General features: G+C 45.8%; 2 protein-coding genes and 2 non-coding genes across 8 annotated transcripts; all 4 read right to left on the bottom strand.

Moving 5' to 3' along the window:
* Nucleotides 1-266: 266 nt before the first annotated feature.
* RPSA (ribosomal protein SA) lies at nt 267-8,585 on the bottom strand. Its single transcript, XM_039526996.1, has 7 exons — nt 8,457-8,585; nt 6,403-6,571; nt 4,488-4,606; nt 2,653-2,898; nt 1,615-1,743; nt 1,213-1,396; nt 267-416 (listed from the first exon to the last, which is right to left on the bottom strand). Exons 2-7 carry the CDS (start codon nt 6,533-6,535, stop codon nt 322-324), a joined length of 906 nt encoding a protein of 301 aa, XP_039382930.1. The 5' UTR covers nt 6,536-6,571; nt 8,457-8,585; the 3' UTR covers nt 267-321.
* On the bottom strand, nt 2,298-2,457 carry LOC120399720. Its single transcript, XR_005595319.1, has one exon. It is a non-coding gene; the product is annotated as a small nucleolar RNA SNORA62/SNORA6 family (small nucleolar RNA).
* On the bottom strand, nt 4,685-4,844 carry LOC120399721. Its single transcript, XR_005595320.1, has one exon. It is a non-coding gene; the product is annotated as a small nucleolar RNA SNORA62/SNORA6 family (small nucleolar RNA).
* A 5,829-nt stretch (nt 8,586-14,414) lies between the features above and the next one.
* On the bottom strand, nt 14,415-25,543 carry SLC25A38 (solute carrier family 25 member 38). Of its 5 annotated transcripts, none has more exons than XM_039527166.1 (8): nt 25,151-25,543; nt 24,451-24,527; nt 21,411-21,532; nt 20,510-20,594; nt 19,715-19,894; nt 18,627-18,795; nt 17,724-17,890; nt 14,415-15,644 (listed from the first exon to the last, which is right to left on the bottom strand). In XM_039527166.1, the coding sequence occupies exons 2-8, from the start codon at nt 24,517-24,519 to the stop codon at nt 15,522-15,524; spliced, it is 915 nt and encodes a 304-aa protein (XP_039383100.1). In that variant the 5' UTR covers nt 24,520-24,527; nt 25,151-25,543; the 3' UTR covers nt 14,415-15,521. The 5 variants fall into 5 exon arrangements, with proteins under 5 accessions (XP_039383100.1, XP_039383103.1, XP_039383102.1 ...); XM_039527169.1 differs by lacking the exon at nt 25,151-25,543 and adding an exon at nt 22,527-22,571 and having other exon boundaries at nt 24,451-24,503; XM_039527168.1 differs by lacking the exon at nt 25,151-25,543 and adding an exon at nt 22,419-22,571 and having other exon boundaries at nt 24,451-24,501.
* Nucleotides 25,544-25,568: the final 25 nt, after the last annotated feature.

Here is a 25,568-nt window from a genome sequence, read left to right on the forward strand (position 1 = left end):
GTCAAGGGAGTAGCTATTTGAACCAGTTATATACAACATTCCCCATGCACTAATACTTTTCTGATCAGAACAAGCTCTATGAAGCATTTGTTTCTGAAAAGCACAAATAAGACTTTACGAAGTGAAAACTATAGGTTACATCTTGGGCATCCCAAATCTTGGCAAGTGCCCCATCAAGTTTGCTTATGTCTAAAGAAACTAACTGGAAAGTAAATTGAGATTTCAGAAAAACAATATAAATATACCAGAAAGGAGGACCAGAAATGCAAAGTGTAAGAAACCGATCTTTTATTTACTTCTTTCACTGCACTTGTATTGAAGTTAAGACCATTCAGTGGCAGTCCCAACCCACTCAGTGGCCTGTGCTGTGGGGGCTGCAGACCAGTCTTCAGTGGCAGGCTGGGCACTCCAATCCTCTGAAATAATAAAGTGACTATCAGGAACTTCTACAGCAATTGTACTCGCATCCTGTGCACCTATTAACTAGTTTCACATGCATATCTAATCATGCATTTGAATAGGCAAGAACACTTATGGAAACAAGTGTGGTTGACTGTTCATGTATCCCATTGGAAAACAATTTGTGACCACTAAGAAGTACCGATCTAAATGGTTAAATAAGGGCTTGTCTACACTATGCAGCCTTTAGTGACAAGGCTGTGTCTACACAGCCTGTCGCTAAGAGTCAGTGTGTGTGAATGCTCTTTTGCAGTATTTTATCAGCACTTTTGCCAACAAAATACTTCCAGCCCCATGAGCAGCATAAGCTGTCAGCAGGAGAGCGCTCTTGCTGACAAAGCTGTGTTCACACTGTCGCTTGCATTGGCAAAACTTTTGTCTTTTGTGGGGGGCTTTTTTAAGCACCCATGAAAGAAAAATTTTGGCAACAACTGTGCAGTGTAGACATACCCCTTAGGCTCTAAAGACAGGGTAATCTATACAAATTTACCAGATGAATATAAAAAATACTTCCCAATATTCAGCCATGCTAACCAGAGGACATCTGCAGGAAATGTTTGGCAAATACTATGGAACTGAACTCTAAACTAATGAAAATCTGAGGAAATTCACTCAATGCACATGAAAGCTAGTCAGAGCTCTATGTGCATCTCCAAAGTTTCATACAGCTGACTATCACCAAGTCAGCTCTTTAAAAAAAATCCCCCACATAAGAACTTCTATATCTGCCATCAGCACTTCTCAAAAACTTACCAGTTGGGAATGGTTGGATTGGCACAGATGGTACCTGCACCCCCTCAGACCAATCTGCAACCTCAGGCTGAGGAGCAGGAGCAGCAGCAGCAGCGGTGAATTCAGGTGCTGGGGCTGTCCATTCACCCTGGAACTCCTCCTTGGTAACTGCCTTCTCAGCCGCAGCCTGCTCTTCCTTTTCAATCTACCAGACACAAGATTGACAGAATCTCAGCGGGAGGGAGTACACTCCTATATTAGCTAACTTGCACTGCTTGAAGACCATTTAAAATTGAGGTTAAAGTGAGGTTCTAACTATTTTAGTGATTGTATTACAGATGAAACTTCCCTCAAGTGACCAGCAAAGTTGTTTCCATACCCTCCCCTACATGCACACTCCCAACCCAATCCAGAAGTTTTTACCTCCTCAGGATCTCTGTAGAAGTAGAGGTCAGGCATGACCTCCCATGGGTGTTCACGGGAGATGGTGCCACGCATACGCAGGACCTCACGGGCGAGCATCCACCACATCAGACCCACTGAATGGGCCCCCTGAAACACAAACTGGTGTCTAACCTTTGGTTCAAAACCAGTCCTTAAAAAAAAGGATACATGCCATAGCTGAAATCTATAAAAGAGCACAAAATGTACACACCAAGTCCAAACCTCTTAAAAGCACAAGCTCTTGTAACTGACTAATGCTTATTTTTCCCTCAAATCCTTCCTGAGGGTCCTTGAAAGATAAAGGCAACTCTTTGGGGCACTGCTCACTTTTCAGATCAACGGTAAAAATACCCCATGGGCACCCCATAAGCATCAAGATTTTAAGAATACAGATATGAGTAGTATGTTTATGGGGTAACTGAACTTACATAGCTAGGAAAAACTGACCAAATAGACAAAATTTACAGCATATTCTGAATATGTTCAAGTTTTGACTTAGGTATGAACAAATTTCAGAGTAAGGGTCTAATCAACATCCTAGGCTCCTGCCCCCGTAAGCCTCACCATTGAGGTAGTTCCAGAGACGCGCAGATGTATTCCAGAGCAATTTCATCAGCTGGAAGACTCATCTTGGTGCTTTACTTTTATCTCTCACGTTTAAGAAATGTCGCAAGAATCACTATCAAACTCCACTCATTGGACCACAAAGGCCCTTGTGGCGTTAGCGAAAAATCCTGCCATGGTTACTGTAGCACATGTCCTACACTTGAGAGTTCATTGGCCAGAAACTGACCTCAGCTCCAAGCTCTAACAATGTGCAGTTCAATCCCTCCTTCACACCATCTCTCCCTCCCACACCATGCAAAAGGCTTTAACTGGTTCTTACCAAATTAGATAGCCAATACTTTCTAGCCCTTCTCTGCAGAAAGGGTTTTGAAAGAGAGCATACTAAGGTTTCCATACCATGGATCTAGAGTGAGTGCCAAAGGGAGAAGCACTGAATACTAGAGCAATTACCTTATTATTGCATGGGATAGCAATATCCACATAGCGCAGCGGGGAGTCTGTGTTGCACAGCGCAATGGTTGGGATGTTAACGTAAGATGCCTCAGTCAATGGCTGATGATCAGCCCGGGGATCTGTAACCACCAAAAGGCGCGGCTCACGGAAGGCAGCCTGGATCTGATTTGTGAAGGTACCAGGGGTGAAACGTCCAGCAATTGGTGTAGAGCCAGTGGCAGCAGCAAACTTCAGAACAGCACGCTATCAGGGCAGTAAAAACAAAACCAGGATTATACAGCTGGATCAACAATCTCTCTATCATGGTACTGTGGCAATCAAAGAGGATATGCATTTTTGAATGACCTTCTTTCTATTTCAATTTCTATTGTCTGACTGAACTCCGACAACTCAACTCTGGCATGAAACAGAATGGAATTGTAGTCACATTCACAATTATTTCCAGCTCTGCGAGACTGAAATGGAGTAAAGCCTCATCTGTCAGTGAAATAAGTAGCCAGCCCAGGACTGTGGAAACATGGGACTACTTCCTAATCCTAACCATATGCGACTCCTCAGAGGTCTTAACTCTACTCTTAAATGTCACTAATAATCTAGCTTTACTATTTACCTAGCTTCTGTATTTACACTGATCCTCTTGTAACAAATACAGGGTAAGGGTGTAAGGAAATGGAAGAAAGAGCAAAATATTTCTCCCCAAATTTCTATACAGTATTTCAATTTCCCATATCTGGCTGCAGCAAAACTTTAATCACAGGTGAAAAAAGAGTTACATTTACCTGCATCAATGTCTCAGTAATATCCCACCAAATCTAATTTATTGAAAAATTCTTTAAGCCCATCAGATTTCTCAATTAGGCTGGCACATGGCAGTGATTGCCATCAAACTCCAGTCACAGAGTTTTAACAAACATCCTGCCATGCTGCTCCACTGTAGCACACTTTTGGCACTTGGGAGGTCATTGGCAAGAAATTAGAGTCAGCTCCAAGTTTTAACAGTTGAAGTATACAACAAAATCCATTCACAACCTGAAGGTCTTCTGCTTACATCTTAGACCTATACAAGACCTACCTATCATGACACTATGAATTTGAACCCACTCTTTTGCCCATCTCTACCAGTGCAGACGCAAAAGCTAACAGTGGCTAGGCTGGACTTAATTTGAAGGGTAAATTCCCTGCTGCATCATAACTGCTTTTATGGCAGCATCTCTCGATTTGGAGAATGAAAATAGGTCTTAAAGAGTTTATCATTAAAATGGAATGTGAAAGCACTGCAATGCAGGAAACCCAGAGACACCATCTCATTCAGCAACAACCCCTACCAAGGTGCAATGTTGACTGATTCCCAAGAGACTTGGGAAAAGTGACAGCTGCAATACCAGGCCTCCAAAAGGGATGTATAATGCAGGAGCAGGTTTTCCCCCCCAAGATTACAAGAAGTGAAGAAAGAAATGTGCATAATTAGAATGCATGAGAACCCATCTAAAACAACTGATTTAGTCACTAATCTGTCATTACCTTAATTACCATCACCTAGCCCTCACATCCAAGACACTTGCTCTAAAGGAACAGAACAGCACACTACGAACTATTTAACTTGTGTCTGCAGAACATACAGATCCGAAGCTTCTGTGTATATGTGAAATTTGCTGAAAATGGACACACAGTCTTCCCAAACCCCAAATGCAACGAGTCTATGTCCAAAATAAGCATTAGATTCCGGGTTGCCTGCTTCCATTTACCTAGCCTCACAGCCCTGCATGCAACATAGGCTCAGTGAGCACAACTCTACAAAAGCAGGCCTTGCGCCCCATGAGTAAGGTCCATACCTGTCCAGTATTCCTGGAAGAGATGACGCTCACATCAGCTGGGTTTTCAATGGCAACGATGGCACGGGCTGCCAATAGAAGCTTCTCCCAAGTCCTCTTCAGATTGATGATGTAAATACCTAATATTAACATCAGCATCCTCAATAACCAACAAGTATAAGCTCTCATTGGAGCTGCACTTTTGTGCAACTAGATTGGCATGTGGCAGCGATTACTATCAAACCCCAGTCACAGAGGGAACACCTCTCCTGGTGTTAGCGAATATCCTGCCATGCAATTCACTGTAGCACACTTCCGACACTCAAGAGGTCATTGGTCAGAAACTGGCCTAATCTCTGAGCTTTAACAGTGTGCAGTTAAGACTTGTAACGAGGAAAACAAAACAAAGGATCACCACATATGTGTTATTCAAACCCAGAGCAGTAGAAACTTTCTGAATTTCAGTTGTCATTGATTTAACAATTTGACAAAGAAAGCAATTTTGGATCAACACTATAGCTGGGGGGAAAATTGACAAACTCAAAAGTTTCGATTTTCATAAACCAGTTACAAATTTAAAAATCCTGCACAACACTTTCCCCCTATTTACCAGCGTTACTCAAGCCATTCCTGCACGTTTGGCACATCCTTGTGTTAAGAGATAATACAGTAAGGAAAAAAGATACTTAGTAAATTCTATTTGTTTGTGATTTGCAAGAAAAAAAACTACACTTGGGTCTTTATTTGCCCTTTTTGAGGTATAGGTGGAGGCCTGGAATTTTGACATCATACCTACCTAAAACATGAAAGCTGAACAACTTAGACTGTTTTTGTTAGCATGTCCCTTCTAACTCCGTATCATCTATTTAACTCCAGCATTAATTAGTATTTTGGCTAAAGGACACCTTTGTTAAACATCCCTAAGACCTTCCAGCATTATCAGGTTAGACTAGACTATTTCTAAGGTAAAACCATAAGCAGGAAATAGAGGTTTGTGAAAGTTTATGTGCACCACAAACCAGAAGAGGTACAAACCCAAGTTTTACACTTTTTTGCATGTTAACTTTCACTCAAATATACCTCGGGGTGGGCAAACTTTTTGGCCTGAGAGCCACATCCGGGTATGGAAATTGGGGACGCAGGCTCTGGGGTGTGACTGAGGACCTTGGGGTACAAGAGGGGGCTCTGGTCTGGGATTGAGGGGTTTGGAGGATGGGAGGGGGATAAGGGCTGTGGCAGGGTACTGGAGCGCAGAGAGGGCTCAGAGATGCAGGCTCTGGAACGCGCTCACTGCAAGCAGCTCCTGGAAGCATATCCACCCTCCGGCTCCGAGGCACAGCCAGGCAGTTCTGCACACTGCCATGTCTGCAGTTCCCATTGTCTGGGAACTGCAGCCAATGGGAGCTGCGGGGCAGCATCTGCTGACAGGGCAGCACACAGCACCACCTGGCCGTGCCTCCACATACTAGGATGCGGAAGGGGATCATGCTGGCTGCTTCCTAGGAGCCACATGGAGTGGGGGCAAGCCTCCAGTCCCACTCCTTGGATGGAGTGGGGCAAAACCTGAGCCCGCTTTCCGGCAGGAGCTGAGGGATGGATTAAATGATCTGACAGGCCAGATGTGGCCTTAGTTTGCTCACCCCTACTCTAGGTACTCAATGTTGCACAAGATACAGAGCCCAGCTCTGCTGAATTCATTTTTCAAGAATAACACTTAGCTGTGAATGGGTGACAGGGGATGGATCACTTGGTTACCTGTTCTGTTCATTCGCCCTGAAGCACCTGGCATTGGCCACTGTCAGAACACAGGACACTGGGCTAGATGGACCTTGTCTGACCCAGTACGGTCTCTCTTATGTAACCATGTTAAACATCATTGCCAGTTGCTGCTACTAAATATACATTTTAAGTCCCAAAGCACTGCCGAAGTACTTACCATCACTTTTCCTTTTGTAGATATACTGTTCCATCTGAAAGTCTAGATTGGTGCCTCCCAAGTGGGTTCCTGCAGCAAGGAATTTGAGGACATCCTCCTCCTTCATCTGCAGGACATCGAGACCTCCGGACATTGTGAAAGTTCCCCTTTTAAAGTAACGACAGGGAACCTGGAACAACAAATCAGTTCACTCTACCACAAACTTACTCAGAAGTAATTGTGTGAAGTAACAAAACATCGGGGAATCCTAGTCACTGGAGGTTTTTAAGAACAGTTTGTACAAACATGTTAGGGAGGTCTAGATCAGTGTATCTCACATGCAGTCACCACGGGCTTTTCTTGTAGCTAACAAGTCTAAAAAGTAGGACTGTAGATTAATCGCACTGTTAAACAATAGAATACCAATTTAAATGTATTAAACATTTTCGATGTTTTTCTACATTTTCATATACTGTATTCTGTGTTGTAACTGAAATCAAAGTGCATATTATTGTTTACAAATATTTACACTAAAACTACACTTTCAATTCACCTCATACAAGTACTGTAGTGTAATCTATCATGAAAGTACAAGTTACATATGTAGATTTTTTGTTACATAACTGTGGCACATGCTTTCGGAAGTCGTTCAGTCACACATTTAATTAAAGCATTTTTTTTTTTAAAGTGTCATCAATGTGGAAGCATGTCCTCTGGAATGGTAGTCCAAGCATGAAATGCTAAACATTTATATGCCCCATCTGGCAGGTAAAGATCTTGCAATGCCAGCTACAATCGTGCCATGAGAACACCTGTTCTCACTTTCGGGGTGATATTGTAAATAAGAAGCAGGCAACATTACCTCCTCCAAATATAAACAAGCTCATTTGTCTTAGCAATTGGCTAAAGTAGGACTGAGTGGACTCACAGGCTCTCAACTTTTACGTTTTATTTTTGAATGCAGTTTTTGGTACATAATTTTACAATTGTAAGTTCAATTTTCAGGATAAAGAGATTGCACTACAGTACTTGTATGAGCTGAACCGAAAAAAACTAATTTTTAGAGTGCAAATTACATGTAATCAAAAATATAAAGTGAGCACTCTACACTTTGTATTCTGTGTTGTAACTGAAACCAATATATTTAAAAATATAGAACCATCCAAAAATATTTAAATAGATGTATTCTTATTAACAGTGCAATTATTTGTGATTAATTTTTTTAAGTTGATTGACAGCCCTACTAAAAACATACAACAATAAAAGCAAAAGAAATAAAAAAAGACAAGAATATGAAAAGCACTTTATTTGTATTTCTATTCTGTTTGGGCTCAGTAAGGAAATAGTACATTATTTTTATTGTGTTTGCAAAAACCCCAACATAAATAAATTACTACGAACTGCACATATGCATGGACATAATTAACTTTAGGAAACAAGTAAGTATTTTAGGAAAAATTGTCAAGAGCAGCCACTGGTGGTCTAGATGTATTTGGCCCTGGCACAGCACAGGGCTTGACTTCTCGAGGTCCCTTCCAACCCTGCATGTCCATGACAATCCCTAGGGTGGGGGGTGCAATCTAAGCAAGGTGCGACTGAAAACCTGTAGTTAAAAGGACGCAAAAAAGCAACCGCCCCATTCTGCCATCGGTGACTCGTGTGGCTTTTGCTTAAGTTCCCTGCAGTACAGCTGAGCTAACCCTAAACGAGCCCCCCCCACCACCACCACCACCCATCCCACCCGCGCACAGCACGGGGCACGCAGCGGCTCTGCGCACCACGCCGCTGCCGCCGCCGCTTCCCGAAACAGCAGCAGCGGCGCCCAACCGCACATTGCCACTTGCCAGCGCGTGGCGGGGGGCCCCGCGCGCGCTTGGCGGGGCTCGCGGAAGGCCCTGGATTGGCCGAGGCGGCGCGTGCGAGCTCGCGGGGAGGGGGGCGGGAGATCCCGGAGCCGGGCCCGACACTAAACGAACCACCCGCCCCGCCCGGTCCCGAAACCCGCCCAGAAGCTTCCCCCCACCCCCCGCGCGGACGGTCCCCCAGGCCGGCTCCCGCCCCGCCGCAAGACTCACCCGGTGACAACGCCGTATGGAGACCACGCTCGGCTCAGCGAGAGAAAGAGGGAGGCCGCGCGCCGTGACGTTCCTTTATATGTTCCCGTCGGCCAATCAGCGGCAGCGACGTAATCGGAAGTGAGAGAAAGGGTTGAAGGTCACCTGGTTCCTAAGGGGCGGGAGGAAGGCTCGGGGACCTAGCAACAGTCACGTGGGAATGGCCCTCAGCCGCAGCGCCTGTGCCGGGCAGCAGCCGGCAGGTGGCAGCAGAGCCGCGAGTGCTGGGGGTCCCCGGGCTGGGAGCCAGGCGTGCAGGGGCGCTAGCTGGGGCAGGGGGGGGGGGGGGGGGGAGGCAGGGGAGAGGGTCTGGCCCCCTGGCGCAGATGTTGGCTCTCCATCATGGCATGTATGCATAGTATGTCCAAAGTATATCTATCAAGGTGGGTGTGTATCTTGTGTGTGTCCCAGAATGACAAATGTGTCCTCAACAGAGATAGTAGTTAGCCAAATACAAATGATATATGTATCCTGTATATCCAATTATCCCCTAATAGTACATGTACAGGGTCTATAGGTCAACCAAATGACGAGGACAAACTAGGTGTTGTTGTGTTGTTATATAAAGCAAGGGTAGGGCATGAAAAAGGTGTGTCTTTCTCTCTGGCACAGCCAAGAGGAACACCCGCTCAGCTGACCTGTGGTACCTTTCCTGTCTCCGTGACTCCTTGGTGAACAAATGGCGACGTCTCTCCTGTAGTCAAATCGACCCGCCTCCATAGAGAACTCCCACCGACACCGCAAGACAGTACCATGAAGAGGAGTCCACCTGCCATGCCCACTCCGCTGGTGTGCGCTGCTTTCAGCCCCAGCTGCTGTGGAAATAGAGACAGGCAGCATAAACTATGTTATACATTTGCAAAGCTTAACTGTTTGGTGAGATCCAACAGTCTGACTGTGATGGATGTGATGTGGCCCTTGGCTGTGCCAGCAGCCCCCTGGTGACGCTTGGTGACACTGGAGAAGCCAGGGTAGCTGACTGGACTGGAATCTTGAAAAGAGACACCGCAGAGATTCCAGGGTGTAAAAGAACAGCCTTCCCAATCTATCACCCCCACCGTCCTGCAGTGTCAGTTTGATCATTCTCAGCTGCAGAGTCTGAGAACTGGAGAAGGGTTTAGCATTCCTCTCCACCCTGGTTGACCAGGAAGGGTGGCAGGTGAGCAGGACTGGGCAATTGAGCAATTAAGAGCATAGATCATGAACCAGGCAGCAACTCAAAGGCAGTTGCAGGAGATAAAAAAAAAACTAAATGCCAGCTAAACAGCATACAACATACCCATGATTTACTGGCAGAGTAAAAATTATGTTTTGTGTTCTATGTTCTGTACTTGTATTAAATGAAAACCAGCTGTAAAATCTGCAAAGACACTAATGCAATGTCCTGGGGAACCGGATGAATGTACAACATCCACCAACGAAAGACTGCTTTGGCTCCGCGCTGGAAGGCCCCCTTAGTGAGTCCTGCTGACCACTAACACCGCCAGTGAAGTGCCAAAGACTGACTGCTTGACCCCATTTTCAAAAGAAAAAAAGACTCTACATCAGGAGAATTCTCCTACTGACAATTAGCCTATTCTTTCCTCTAGTTCAACTGTGCTTCTGGACAGCTGTGATAAATGTATCCCTCTGTCTTCCCCTCTTTAATTGATTTTTTAATGATATTGTCTTTTTCCATTTTTCAGATCACTACAGATTGCTCCTGCTCACAAGGGCATTAGATTAGCACACAACACAGGGGTTTATTTCTTATCTCTGGAAAAGAAGAAATTGGATCCCCTGTGGGGGGGGGGGGCTAACAAACTGCCATTTTGGAATATCTTTAAAGGCCAAGAACATAATAAGAAATTGGGCCGACTAGAAAGGGCCACTAGCCTCTGAGAGATGGTATTGAATATCACTGAGGCTGGGAAGGCATTGCAGCAGGGGATAGTATGTTTAAAAAATTTCATTTCCCTGAATGACCAGCTGATGGCCATTTGGAATGATCTTAAGCACCAAACTTGGCCCACTGGAACCATCTGATCTGTGGTCCTTCCTGTCTCCGTGACTCCTTGGTGTAATTAGGTAAGCTCCAGGGGGAAACGAGCCCTTTTGGCTAACAGCTGTTTGGCGCTACAAGCCTGGGAGGAGAATTAGAGCAGAGCAGTGTGCTCGGGGTGGGGAGGTGCTGCACGGCTCCCGGGAGGGGGGGAAAGAGCCTCAGGACAGGGGGGAAGCTGCTGTGGGGTTGGAGGCACCTCAGGGTGGATGGGGGGAGCTGCCACAGGGCTGGTGGGGGTGGGGGTGTGCAAGGCCCAGTGGCTAATCCACCACTGTTGCTACCTCAAAGGGTTTAATGGGTCCTTTATATCTCGCTGTTGTCCTTAGAATTCTTAACATATAATAGTCACTGTCTTACTAGCTGGTGGCAGCTCTCTTACATATGTAAATTGCTGTTTGTAGGACATGGTAGGCCTGCTTTTATGTCACAGTTTACTCTCCAGGTTCAACTAATGGATTGGCTAGGGAAACCGAGACTCTGGAGTTCAAGTGGCCTCACAACTCTGTGCAATACCTACTACCTGTAGGTAGAGATGTATAATTTTGTGTAACCAGAGGTTATTCCATAGTAATTTACAAATCCTTTCATAATCTTCACAGCAGTATTAAGTATAATGTTCTGATATTAAGGGATTTATAAAAGTAGATATAGGCATTGTACAATACACAAAAGGAAAGGCCATGATTTGAAGCACTTAAGACCTAAAAACCCCCATATATATAGAAATGAGGCCACAATGAGACAATGGGCAAAAATATATTACAGCAATTGGGGAAGAGTTGAAGATGTTACTGCCTTTTTCCCTGCTCCTATTCTGTATTTTCTGTTTTTGATTGTAAACTCTTCAAGGCTGGGATCCATCTTACAATGCTTGTACTGACAAGCAGCCTTTAGGGCAGTATAGAAATAATGGTTTTATCATTCACACAGAGAGCACAGAGTACTGTTGAAACCTGTAACAGCCTTGCTTTTACTGTGCCAGGTAGATGTTTTCCTTCTCCTTAGCCCTTCTATCACAGGTGTTGGTTTTAGATGCACACAGCCTGAGGCCAGGGATATTAGCATGATCTTTCCATAGCCTGAAGGTGACTTTGTGCTTCAGAATTACCTTGATCTGCCACTTTTTCCTCTGGTCTATTTCTACATTAGGCAAGGGTTTTGAACCTCATCAAGCAGCAGCTGTGTGTAGCAGATAAGAGCCCAACTGTTGACTCCACCCCCTGATCCTTCTGACCCCCGGATGATGCTGAGCCCTGAAAAAATCTCTTCCTTTTGTGACAGCACTAGCAGAGCCAGGCTGGTAGAGCACATTTGTGGAGATGGAGAGGTAGGGCTAGGGTAACCAGACAGCAAATGTGAAAAATTGGGATGCGGGTTGGGGTAATAGGAACCTATATAAAAGACCCAAAAAATCAGGACTGTCCCTATAAAATCAGGACATCTGGTCACCCTAAGTAGGGCTGGAGTCACTTTTAAGGGCCTAACATAGGCAGACTTTGTAGAATCAGTGGGGCTCTGTGTAGTACACATGGGAATTGAATCATGAAGAGCAGAAGGCTGCGGACTTTTATGCCATAGTAGCACATGTTCATGCTTTTAAGATCTACAGGTTTCTCCTGGTAATTCCACTTACAAAATATACAACATTTGTAGTAAAATCAGATTTACAAAAAAAAATTTCACCTTACGCAGGTTCCATTTTAATACCTCCCCCTCCACACACACACATGCAGACCAAAAAGAAATGGCAAACTATCATTCCTTCCCCAAAGAGCTTCAGTTCTACATCCCACAAAAAATAACAGCTGCGGAGCTTCCAATCCATGAAGTTAGATTAGCTTTCAAAGGGTAAGGAGCCAGAATTGGGGTTTGTACAGTACATTTCAGACTTCAGTTCTGTAAGAGGGGTTGAAGAAGGGGAGTGATGGTATAAACCCATGCATTAGCTGTTATCTGCTTAGCAGGTTACACACAGCTTGGGGCACCAGAACTTTTTTTTTTTAAACTGAGCTCAACGTCCGGATTCCTGTGCTGCCTTGCATCTTGTGCTCAAACCCAGGGGCACTAGATTGGACGCTCTTTGTGGCAGGGACTTTTTTGTTCGGCTTGTTCACCACCTAGCACTCTGGGGGCCTTGCACTTGTGTAGTCATTTCCACCTTTGCACAGTGAATATCAATCCTAAGGGGAGCATTTCCCCCCCCACCCTCCTTGGCATTGGTGTGAATGACTATGCAGGACCCTGAGCAGTGTCTAAAAATGCCCCAAACTCTTTCACACATTCTCTTTCAAAAGGGCCTGGGGATTGTTAATTTCCACAGGAAGCCTGGCAAAGGGGGTCTGCAGTTGATTTCCTATGAAGGCAGTGGTTTGAGCATTGGCCTGCTAAACCCAGGATTGTGAGTTCAATCCTTGAGGGGACCATTTGGGGATTGGTCCTGCTTTGAGCAGGGGGTTGGACTACATGATCTCCTGAGGTCCCTTCCAACCCTAATAATCTATGATTCTATGAATAACATTAACAGAGCAGTTACCTTCCTCTCCTCCCATGACTGCCAAGTTAGGGATTCCATCTAGTGTTGCCTCTAAAGGCTAGAGCCTTCCGCAGCTTAAATATGACTGTGCTTTATGTCTGGCCAGATGTGGAGCTCAGTAGTAGCAGAATCTGCAAGCTTGGTTGGGAGGGGGGAGGCTGTGCACAATAGTGGTACAACTCCTGTGCCCTGATTCCATGCCAGAGAAACCTGCTGACAACCAGGCCTCTCTATCCAAGGAGGCACCTGATAACTCCTGCTTCTATAGCCCTCCCTCCCCAATCCTGGAACATGAATGTCTCAGCAGATAAGGTGTCTGCAAAGGGCTCAGCCATGCTCCTAGGAGACCAATTTCACAGGAGTGGCAGATATCAGCTGTAGCAGGGATCTAATGTTTTTGGCAGCATCCCCTCAGCAGCAGGCTTCCTCCAGCAATAGAGGCTCCTGTTCTGTGCGCCCTTCAGTCAGTATGCAGGCTCTCTCCTCTCTGCAAGGGCACTCAGCTTAAATAATCAAGTGTTTTTCTTGCTATAAATGTTTACTGGAGATGTTTACTTAAGCAAGTGCTCAAAGCTAGGGGCACTGAAGGGGAAATGCGCTCCTCCCATACACAGACAGGAAGCTTTTTGGGTCAGGAGCTGTGGTTTGGTTCTGTTTATGCAACACCTGGCACAATGAGGTCCTGCTCAGTGACTGGAGCTACAAGAATAATAATGAAAGTTCTCAACAACTCCTTTGAGAGCAATACTATGCAATTCTTCTGGGGTGCACCTGCTTAGGGAGAGACCGTCTATCTATACAGCAAAAAAGCCAAACCAAAACAACAACAAAAAGCCCTGCAGCACAAGTCTCAGAGCTCAGGTTACTGACTCAGGCTTATGCTTTAGGGCTAAAAATAGCCCGGGGAGCATCTCAGAGCCCAGGCTCCAGCAGACCAAGCCCAAATGCCTACACAGCTATTTTTAGCCCCAGAACACAAGCCTGCATCACTTCAGCTGGGCTCAGATTCGCTGTGGTGGGTTTTTTGTTGTTTTGCCATGTAGACGTAACCTGACTGTGCCTCTCCTGCAGTTTCCCACAGGGCTGTTTGTCGTCATTGCTTTAGTAGAACTGGTCCCCATGGAAGTCAATTGAGCTGTCTCGCCTCATCCCCCACCCCACACACTAGGGAGTTTGTTTTCCATCCGTTTCTTAGGTGTCCTAGTGTTTTTTGTTTTTTTTTTTTTAAAGAAAGGCACTGAAACTAAGACCAAAAGATTCCCCACCCTCCCTTGCGAAGAAAGAAAGGAGCTGCTAGTCCATTTTGCAGCCACAAATGTAAGTGACAGTGTAGAATACAACCTTCTTGCATGATATGTTTTATTACAGACGCATTTACATCCATTGGAGTTAAACCTGGATAATGGTCCAAAGCTGCAGCTCAATTTAAACAGTGCAAGAAAAACAGCTGGTACAGAAAGGCTGCAAATGGAGTTTCTCAAAAAAAGAAAAAAAAAAAGACTCCATTTCTCAAGTCCTTTTTCTGGCCTTTCATCTTTCTTAGCTAAGTCATATTTCAAGCCAGTTAGTGCTTTTGCCCTGCCATGGTAGTCATGTGGGTAGGCATAACAAATGCCTATAGACAAAGAATAAAGCCAGTGGAAAAATGTCTTCTTCCAAGACATTGGGTCATGCCATGGGAAATACAATCTAAAGCACAAGGGAAGAGGTGTAATGGCCTTTGCTGCAAGCCACAACGGAGATGTCAGTTAGGTTCCCAGCTATGTTATCCAACATCAAAGCTACTGTGCAAGGTATGGTAAGACTGCATTTCCCAGCATTCCTTTCAGATACATTTCCCCCTTTCTCACTCTAATACATGTATTAATACATTAAGCAATGTCTGAAACAAATGGTTACATGGTGCCCCTCGTAGCATTCTCCTCTATGCCTTCCCTGTGGGTGCAGAAGCAAAATACACTGACATAACTGGACGAGTGTCAGATGGCACATGGTGTGCCCAGTCTATGATCCCAGGCCACCAGGGTAGAAAGCTGCAGAGTTCTGTAGTCCAAGTCCAATCACTTCTTCCCCAAATGCTTCAGCTGGCTTCTGTGCAAAGGCTTCTCAGGGCACATAGGACTATTCTGAAGGAGTTTCTTTCAACGGTCTTTACCGTAACCATGTAGTTCGTAGGACACTGAAACCCTCCCATCTTCCAAGGAAGTTGAATGATACGGTCCTCCTGGAATGCTTTACTCTGACGATGCAAAGTCAAAACCTTCTCTGCTACTTGCATTTGTGTCAGACAGGGCATGTTTTGCAGCCTAGTCCCCTGGATCAGAAATCGTTATCACTCTACCACTGTGGAACAAAGATCCACCCGCACAGAACTGGGAAATCACATCTCACCAGCTGATCCAGGTGAGCAGGAGAAGGGCTTAGGCTGGTCTCCTCCACTACAAGTCCTTCAGGATTTCAGCCCCATTTTTGCCATCATCTGCTCATATAAAGTCCATGCCATCGCTGCCATCAGAGTGCGCCGCAGGGCACGGGGGACGCCGCCACGGAAAAAGCCAACCAGTCCATAGTCCTGCAGGACGAGACAAAACAAACACCAGCTGTCTCACTTCATTTAATTCCTAGACATCTACTGGATGGCATAATCCATGGCTGCACTGAAATACATTCTGTACTAGTCCCTAGTGCCTGAGAAATCCATGCTCACATAGCACTCAGCCAGAGGGGCAGCCGCAGGGAAGGGATCTCTAGCATCATTCAACTGCAGTGACTCTTGCTGATGAAGGACCAGAAGTTACTGGACAGCTGCTATACTGTGAGGCACATTACAGAACAGTAAGAAGAGGGAGGGGAACCACAGGGCATGAAGGGAAAGCCCCACCTCTGCTCAGGGGGAGGGGGAAAAAAAAAAAAAAAGACAAGAAAACCACTTCAGGTCACTTAATATAGTCACCAGCCACAGTAAAGGACCCTGCTTAAAGCGCTGCTGTGGCAGCATTTTATTGTCGCTGCCCCATTTGTGCCCCCCAGACTGCCAACGGGGCAGGGGGGAAGGGGGCAAAAGGAGCAGCTGCCCTGGGCTGGTGATTTAAAAGGGCCCGGGGCTCTGGCTGCTGCTGCAGAAGTGGCAGTGACGGCCAGAGCCCCAGATCCTTTAAATCACCGCTGGAGCCCCGGGCGGTGCGGGCCAGGCAGCGTGGAAGGGCTGGCTGGGGGATGCTGACCCTCCCAGCCCCACCCCTTCTGCCTGAGGCCCAACCCTTTCCAACCCCTTACCCCCATACCAGTAAGTTTTCAATTTTACTTTCATCCCCTGAGAATTGCCCACAAGTATTTTTAAAGCTCTGCCTAGGATTTACTTTCATTGAGCAGAAAGAGAAATTCTGAATGGGAGCAAATAGAGTCTAAGCAGAAGCGTGGCTAAAATCCGGATTTAAACAGACCCAAACTTTAGGGAGGAGGATTGATATAGACTTGAGCAGCAAAATTAAACTCCAGATCTTTCATTCTGATTTTGCAGGCTCTCACTTGCAACAAAGAAACAGTATAGCCAAGAGTCATCTGATCAGCAAGGTAACCCAATGTCAGGACAACTGTAACCCAACTTTGATGTTGTGTACCCCCTAGCATTGCATCACAGGGTTTGTGAATCACATCTTGGGCTAGCATCCAATGGACATACAACTCGGGGGCCAAATACAGGTCGATGAGTGCTCCACTGGGGTATCCACTGCATGCATCCCCACCCAGTTCCTTGGATAACAAATCTGTACATTCACTTCTTGCTAGTATTCAAAGGACAGATAATTGTTTTATAGCCCATTTAGCCTTGAAGCTCGTGTTTATAAAGCAGCATATTACAAAAATCCTCCTGCCTCAGTCTGGCAATCACAGGAGTACTACAGTGATAAGCCATGGATGTCGGCAGCCCAGGACTGGGTACAACCAGATCCTGCAAGGTTATTTGTTAACATAATTGAAGTGAAATCAGTAAGTACATTCGATTAACAACAGTCTAAGGGTAAAAGTGCTCTATAATGGAGTGAAGAAAGGTGAAGTGAAACCTCTAGGTCATACGATGGCTCAGAATACAAGTTAGATTACGTGTGAGGGGTGAATGTAACATGCCCAAATGCGTATGACTGTCGTCCCCTTTTTATTCACTCACTCCCCGTGCTCAGGTAGAGAGAGTGTTTGCTTTTCCATGGGATTTGTTCTGTGAACATAGGTAAAGGATGGTGGAGCACCAGGAATAACCAGGTGATGGAGAAGTTATCTAGCACATTAATTTTCATACCGCTCAGAAGGAGCAAGAAACAAACAACAGTAGCATGTTGGACGCTGATATGGATATCTGCCCCTTGGAAACTGGACTCGGACTACCAACCAGTCATCAGATGGGAGTAACTTCAGTCACTACTGACCCAGGCTGTATGTGAACCAGTGACCGAGAGGAGAAAAGTTCAATCTCCCATAGCATAACACAGAGGAAGCATTTCAGAAGCTACACTGCGTTCACAGCGGTATACCTAGTAATAACTCATTTGAAGGTCTGCTTTAGAGATGAAGGTGAGAACCTTCTTATCAAATCTGCATCTCTGGTGAAGTGACCAGAACTGAAGTTACATTCACACAATCTTCTCAGTCTCACCTTGAAGATTAAGGCAATGGCCTGCCCCGTCCAGCGGTACTTTTCAGGTGTCAGCTGCATGTGGGTTTTGATTACATCAGCAGGCTGTGTCACCAATGAAGCCAGGATTCCAGCAAAGATTCCACAGCTGAAGTTCACTAAGGGGGTGAGTGCTGGATCAAACTGGTCTGGAATGGAGCAAGACACAGCTTAGTCAGACATAATACAGTTCAATTCTGTTCTGTAGATAGTGAGTTTCTTAGAAGCTGTACCCCAAACTAAAGTTACCAAATTATAAAGTAGATAACTGAGGAAGAGACTTTTCAAAGGAGATTAGCAAAGAGAGACACCAATGCTAATTTTGGCTAAACAAATCACTTCCATTGGGACTGAATTTGACAGACACACAAAGCTAAAGAAAGGCTGTTTTAGAGGGCAGAAGTTGCAGAGGAGAAGGCTCTCACACCAAAATCAGGCAAGTCTCAATTTAGCAGAGATTGCAGGAGTGTTGGGGAACTATACAATGTGCATGAAAATGAGCAAGTTTTCCCCACACACAGCTCTGCCAACTCCTCATCCCTAACTCACAGTACCCCTTGCTTGGTAACTGCATCCCTGAAGTATCTGTCTCATACTTTGTTCATAGGCAAACAACAGATCACCCCTGAAGTGTGATGCATTCTATGTGCAATCTAGACCAGAGTCCCCTGAGCACCAACATGAGGCCCAGGTCATTTTCATTTAAGACTCCTCCAGAACGTGAGCAACCAGTTCTCTACAGGTGGAACACTAATGCCCCACCTTAGCCCTACAAGAGATCGATTTAATCAGAAAGGCCAAAGTAAAGCATGTGGACAGAAAGGAAAGGATGCTGGAAGTGAGAAGAACTACATTCTGTGTTATTACATCCACATTCAGCATTACCCTGAGGAATAACTTTTTTGGTCTGGGTATAGAACATCAAATAGATGCCGGAAAAGGGTGCATCACGCAGGAGCGTTGCAGTCAGCCCACAGAACAAGCCCCGGGCCCCTTCTGTCCGATAGATATTCCTCAAGGCTCCATACACACTCTCATAGCCGTACTTCCCACTCTGCAGAGGACACACAAAAACAGTTACCTACATGTCAGATATAAGGTCCCTTGTGCTGGGACATCATTACCGAGCAAGCCTTGAAGTGAAATCACCTCTCTACACACAAAGGGGTGTACGCTTACCTCTGACTCCTAAATGCTTCAAACCCACAAGGGCAACCAGCCAGATTTCTCCTTTCCCAAGGCCAATCATATATTGTACTTACAGTATATTTTTAAGTATATACACAAGATGAGATGACATAAGAACTATTCCAGTGACATCACAGCAGAGCCAGAGAGCAGCTGTCTTGCTACATTATCAGCAACAGAGCTTCCCACACGCTTTAGCACTGATATTTTAATCAGCTACTTTTTCTATAGCAATTTACTTCTCCCACTCCATCCACTTCCACTGGCTGGAAGATTTAACCCCAGTCTCCTCACAGAGCTAAGCATGGTGCCTCCCCAGCAACCCCACCAATGATGCAAGAGATGAGGAAGGGAATTTGAACTTTATCTCCTGCATGGCAGATCTGTGAAATGGGACTAACACATATAAAATAAATATACACCATATAGTTACTAGATATTACAGACCAGCCTTGCAAGAGTGTTAACAGCCAAGATACAGCCACTCTCCCCCACTCCTGCCATGATGATTATGATAAAAAATATTATTTCTTGCTGAGCAAGTAAAATATAAAAGTTACTTGCCCCAGGTGTGTGAGCGTGGAGAATTTTTCAGTCCATCTAGGTTTCAAACCATACCCATAATTGCAGATTTTAAGCTCCTTACTCAGTATAGAAGCAGCAAATAGGATCTCAGTTTCTCAGTCCCTGATACTCAAGACAGATGAATTTTTTGTGCTATAGGAGAGGGTATGAAACCACAACACATCAGAAAGTTCTAGAAGTATTAAAATTGAGACACTCACCTCATATCGTGTCTTCACCACGGTTATGGGCAACATGCAAACCCCTGCTACTGTACGGGAGCTAACACCCAGAAAGACAGACTCTAGGGCTGTGGGGGAGCGGTCTGAGAGAAAGTACTGCTTCATCTTGTACAAGGTGCTGAAGTAAATCCCGACCCCAGGGATGCATCTTGCGAAGGACTGCAGAAGAGTGAAAAATGGAGAGAAAATAGAAGGGAGCGAGAACACACTACAGAACACTAATACAAGGGAGCGTTAAACTGGCTGGGAAGCTTCAGGCCCCGGGGAGGGTCACTGAAAAGAAAGAGCTGGTACTCTGAAGAAAGGAGAAGAGGTGTAGGGCAAAATCATGACTCCACTGAAGTCAGAGTTTTGCGATTGACTTCAATGGGGCCAAGATTTCACCCGAAGACTCCATCCCCAACTACATGCACATTCAGGAACTGAAACAGGCTTAGGCCAGTGCATCAGCCATTACAGATATATAGGCCAAGATCTGTATAGATATTTATGAGACATGTCTTCCCCTCAGCGTTGCATGGCCTAAGTAACAGACAGATACCTCCCAGTTTCAAAAGTGACTTGGGCACTTAGGAACCTTAGACCCACTGCCCTTCAGTGAGAGAGACTTAGGCTCTTAAGTGCCTAAGTCACTTTTGAAAATAGGACAGACATCTAAGTCGTTTCAGCCTTGCAACACTGAGCAGAGCAACATTTAAATACCTTTAAAATTCTAAACCATACTTACTAACACATGCTAGGTAAGAAAAAGTCAGGGTTAAAATAATCACTTACTGGTGAGACCCCTTTCCAAAGCCCTAGGAGGCTTTCAGTGCGAACAACCCTAATGAACAAAGCTACCATCCCAACATGACCTGACCTAGAAGGAAAACAAGAAAAGAATTAAATGATATACTGCAGCTGTTACCCCGTGGGACCAACCCTACAGCCCTGCTCTAGTCCTCCCTCACCCACCCAGAGTGCTCCAGAGATATACCTGTGTGCTAGCTATAGCACCTTTAGAAGCTCTCTCTATTCAGCCTGTTCTTCCTTGTTCATTCAATGCTGCCTCCATCCATGATTTACAATGCCACAATCGCTCCCACTGGGATTATCTATGGATTTTGACAGCATACTTAGCATCACCACTATGGAAGCAACTATGATATCACAATCTACTATTAGTGACATCATAGTTCATCAGCACCGGAGCGACTGTAGATTAACAATGGATAGGGTCATGGATGAATATATCAGGCAAGAGGAAGAGTGTGGTTAGATATTGACATACCAGTTCCCCATGGGGTAAAGGTATGTAGCAGTTATATGGGATTTTCCAGAGCATGGTGGGCATTAGTGAAACCACATGGGCCTACCTAGGACAGCTGCTTCAAGAATGTATGCAGTGCTCTCAGCTATATACCTCCCAATGCTATGGCTGAATATCACTAGAGTAGCGCTCATGAGAATAAGGTCTCACTACCATCTTTCACTTTGTAGGCTCCTTCAAAGTACCTCCCCTCCCACACACATACCCCAATTTCCATAAAGCTCTTCTTTCTACTCTGCCTTCCCAGCTGTTAGCAACACTAACTGAGATCCTGCCCTCAACTCCAGGGCCTGGCCAGCAAGAAAATGAGACACCCCACTTCCCCTCCCCACCCCACCCCGGACAGCAGAAGCTTCAAGCACTTACCCATTGATTGAAGGCTGCAGGGTCTGCAGCCGGGTTTTAAGAAGATCTAGGGGCTGGAAGAGAAGGGTGGAGCAGGTCCCACTGATGGAACCGCACACAAAGGCCTTTAGCACTGGATGCATCTGAAAGAGAAGTCCTGGCTTTAAAAAAAGACTTAACTGGAAACAGTGCAGGAGGAGATGAGTATTCACTAGTTCTGTGGGGGATTTCTGAAGGCAGGGGGAAGCATTTGGGGGATGAACACTGAGCGATAGCAATTCAGTGTGCAGGAATAGTTGCCTAAAACCTTCTGAAGCGTATACACAAACACTGCGTGAAAGGTGTTACAAGTGCTTTTTAATTTATCTTCATGGATTTCCTCTTCACTATTGTGTACAGTGCAGTACAAGGACCTCAACAGAACAGAATAAAAGCATGTATTGGCATAAGAACATAAGAGTGGCCATACTGGGTCAGACCAAAGGTCCATCCAGCCCAGTGTCCTGTCCTCTGACAGTGGCCAATGCCAGGTGCCCCAGAGGGAATGAATTGGTAATCACAAAGTGATCCATTCCCTGTCGCCCATTCCCAACTTCTGGCAAACAGAGACTATGGACACCATCCCTGCCCATCCTGGCTAATAGCCATTGATGGACCTATCCTCCATGAGTTTATCTAGTTGGGATTTTTTTAACCTTGTTATAGTCTTGGTCTTCACAACATCCTCTGGCAAGGAGTTCCACAGACTGACTGTGCATTGTATGAAATAATACTTCCTTTTGTTTGTTTTTAAACCTGCTGCCTATTAATTTCATTTGGCGACCCCCTAGTTCTTCTGTTATGAGAAGGAGTAAATAACACTTCCTTATTTACTTTCTCCACACCAGTCATGATTTATAGACCTCAATCATAGCATCTACACAGGTGAAAGGGACAGCTGCAATGCAAAATATAGAATACACAGCAGGCTAAAGAAATCCAAAAATAATTCTTGCTCTACCAAGCAGATGCTAAAAAGTGAAGAGTTACTTGGAGGGTGTTGGGATGTGCTCAAAGCAAAGTATAATGTCTTCTCAGCAGAAGATGGAGAGACTGCGGAAATGCAGAGTTAATTAATTTTCCTCTCTTTCTCCTCACCCCACTCCTTCAGCTCCAAATCTTGCTCCTGAGGTAGGTTCTTTCCTGATCCAGAGAGGACTTAATCATAAGCCACAAAGCAAGCCACAGGCTTACTTTAAATAAAACCACCTCACATGATTCCCAAGAGACAAAGAGCCCCTGTGCCCTCCGCACAGAGCCACATCAGAGAACACGTCCTACTAACATAACGCTGCCCGGACACACCAGAGAACCTCATGACTAGCGATCATGTTTTCAGCTTCTCTTGATGTGTATTTAGCTGTAATAATAAGTCTTCTATATCCAAGTGGCTTCTAATATTTAGTTTAGAGCATCTTTCTCTCGCTAATGGATCTGACCGGACTTCCATGTGAGGCTCCCCAAGCATTATCATCATCATCATTGTCTTAAACGAAGTACAGGCCATAAACAATAAGCTTTCCCCCATTCTGTCTTGGCAGTGGCCTCGCCGAGGCATTATGGTAACTACGAACTTTTGTGGGGAAAGGAAAAAAAAACTCAAAAGGCTACACACTGTGCACCTGAGGTGCCTTAAGGACCTGGTTTTCCTGTACACCCTGTCTGGCCCAGCACAAGGCACCGGGAGAGAGCAGAGGGATTCTCCCCTCCAAATACTGACCCACCCGCTCCACTCAGCCAGGGCAGGAACACACCCGGCTGGGTCTGACAGAAGACCACAGCAGGGGACTGGGGTCCCCCATCCGCGTCCCGGCCCAGCCTAGCCCTGCTTAGCTTGGGAGAGGGGCTAGGATCGCAGGCCTGGGGCACCGGTAATTTCACAGGCTCCGCCCGCAGCCACACCAATCACTCTCCTCATTGCCACTTGCGGACCCGCCCGGAGATTTACGGCAGCGGCCGGCAAAGGCAGTGATGTCAGAGGCACCCCTCCGACGCCAGCCAATCAGGAAAAGGGAGGGACCCAGAGTTCTGTTAACTCTTTCCCTCCCGCTCTGAGCGGGAGAGGCGGCCGCTGCTACATGCCAGGCTCGCTCCGGGCCGGGCCGCGTTCTGCCCTGCGGCTCAGAGCAGCCTGTAGCGCCCCGCACCCCCCCCATACACACTGCGACAATCCTTAAACCTCCCGCACCCTCCTCTGCTCCTGCAATCCCACAATGCACTGCACTGGTACCATTCACCACCCCCGCACCCGTCTGTGTGTGCTGCGTTACCCTCCAGCCTGTCCCATGCAGCCTGCCCTGATCTCCTAGTGCACTGTCCTGTGCATCATGCAGTACCAAACAATCCTCCCCATACACTGACACTCGACTACTGCATTCCCATCCATGCTATACCTTGCAATCCCCAAGACATTGTCAGTATGCTTCAAAGCCTCCCCATGTGCCATGCAGCCTCTACAAGACATTTCATTGGACTTACCCCCATTATATACCATATAGTCCCCGTGGTATCGTAACTCATTGCTATACAACCTCTACTGCTCTGCACTGCCGCTCTCTGTATGCCATGCAGTTCTCCTACTGCATCCCAGTACCAGGCACACCAACTGCACTCCACCATGTGACACACAAGTTCTCTGGCTCCAGTCATGGTGCAGCCTTGTACATATCACACTGCATATTGCATACCCTCTACACACACGACAACACTCAGCACTGCTCCCCACTGTAAGCCATGCAACCTGTAATACCGAACTGCAGCCCTACCATGCAAGAACCCCCGTGTGATCTCTTCTGAACTGAAAAGACTGGATTTCTCTACATGAACTCGCCTAGTTTTCAGTAAGAAAAATCCTGCAATACCCAACACAAGCATGCAAAGCTGACTCTTAAAGGGACAAATATACACTGGGGTTTTTCAGGATGACAGGACATCACTGTTCCTTCCCTTCTCCAGATTTTCAATTCCAGGGATTGTGGCATTCAAACAAAACCACACCCATCACCCTTTTCCATTTCCTTACCATTAGTGTTTCCATCTTCTCTCCTACATCTTGAGACTGGAGCAGCGGAGGCCTCGTTTTCTGGATCATTTAAGAAGCTGGACACAGAAATGAGGGGATGATGTTTTATAAGTAATTAAATAGATGTTTCCCCCACCCTCTCCTTCCTGGAGATAGGAAAGAACTGGGTCTGAACAGAGGCCAGCAAGCAAACAAGGATTGTGAGCGTTTAATTTCATAATTTCTGGTAAATCCTCTTCACATCTGGGAGGAGCCACTTAATTCCAAACTCAATTCACATTTGGTGATTATTTTTTTAAAGAAAAAAGGCACATCTGCAATTCAAGAGCAACACAGGAAAACAAAGCACTTCGGATTTCCCAGAAAAATAGAAACTACCCTGAAAAATGGGAACTATTTTACTCTCTTTGTTAATATTTAAATGTACACACCCGCGCACAAAGTTCCTTGATTTCTCTGCCTTTTCTGCTCTTGCAGTTTCTTTCCCATCTGGTTATTTCCTCCCTCATTAAGCAGTTTCACCCCAATGAGGTGTCTGCCTTTTTAAGTCTTTGTATTGAAATTCTTGTAAATCCTTCTTGTTTTAGAATACTTCCCACAGAGGCTTACCCAAACGCTTATCTCCTCAAGTGCTCCTTCTCAATCTTTACCTGGCCTTCCCGAGGTCAGATTTTAAAACAAAACAAATGACTATAGTCACCTTTAAACTCCAGGAATCCTCGTGTGTGTGATATTACATATGCCTTTCCACAACACCTAACACGGTCATGGCTGGGCTTTCGTTAGTAGTCCGCATACAGGCTGCTAGCCTTCAGCCAGTTTGCATTCTGCTTTCGGGGAAACGCCAGATTGCTAGTCTTTTTCCCCAGTGTGCTTCCAGGTTGCTCACTTTGCTCTTCCTTGTGTTGGTGGGTGCATACAGGAGAGTGTCGTTATAACAGCTCTGTCATGTCAGCCTCCTCTGAATCAACGTAAGATCCCTGAGCCGGAGCTGCGTATTGGCAGCCAGTCAGCTTCCGGCCTGATATAGCCAGCTTCACGCTCCATGCCGGAGTCACTCCTGCAACTGCACTCGGATGACACCAGCCGGCTAACGCTGGGTACTGCAGTAAGTATGA

This window comes from Mauremys reevesii, linkage group 2 (assembly GCF_016161935.1).
Source record: "Mauremys reevesii isolate NIE-2019 linkage group 2, ASM1616193v1, whole genome shotgun sequence".
In the NCBI taxonomy this organism is placed as follows: domain Eukaryota; kingdom Metazoa; phylum Chordata; order Testudines; family Geoemydidae; genus Mauremys; species Mauremys reevesii.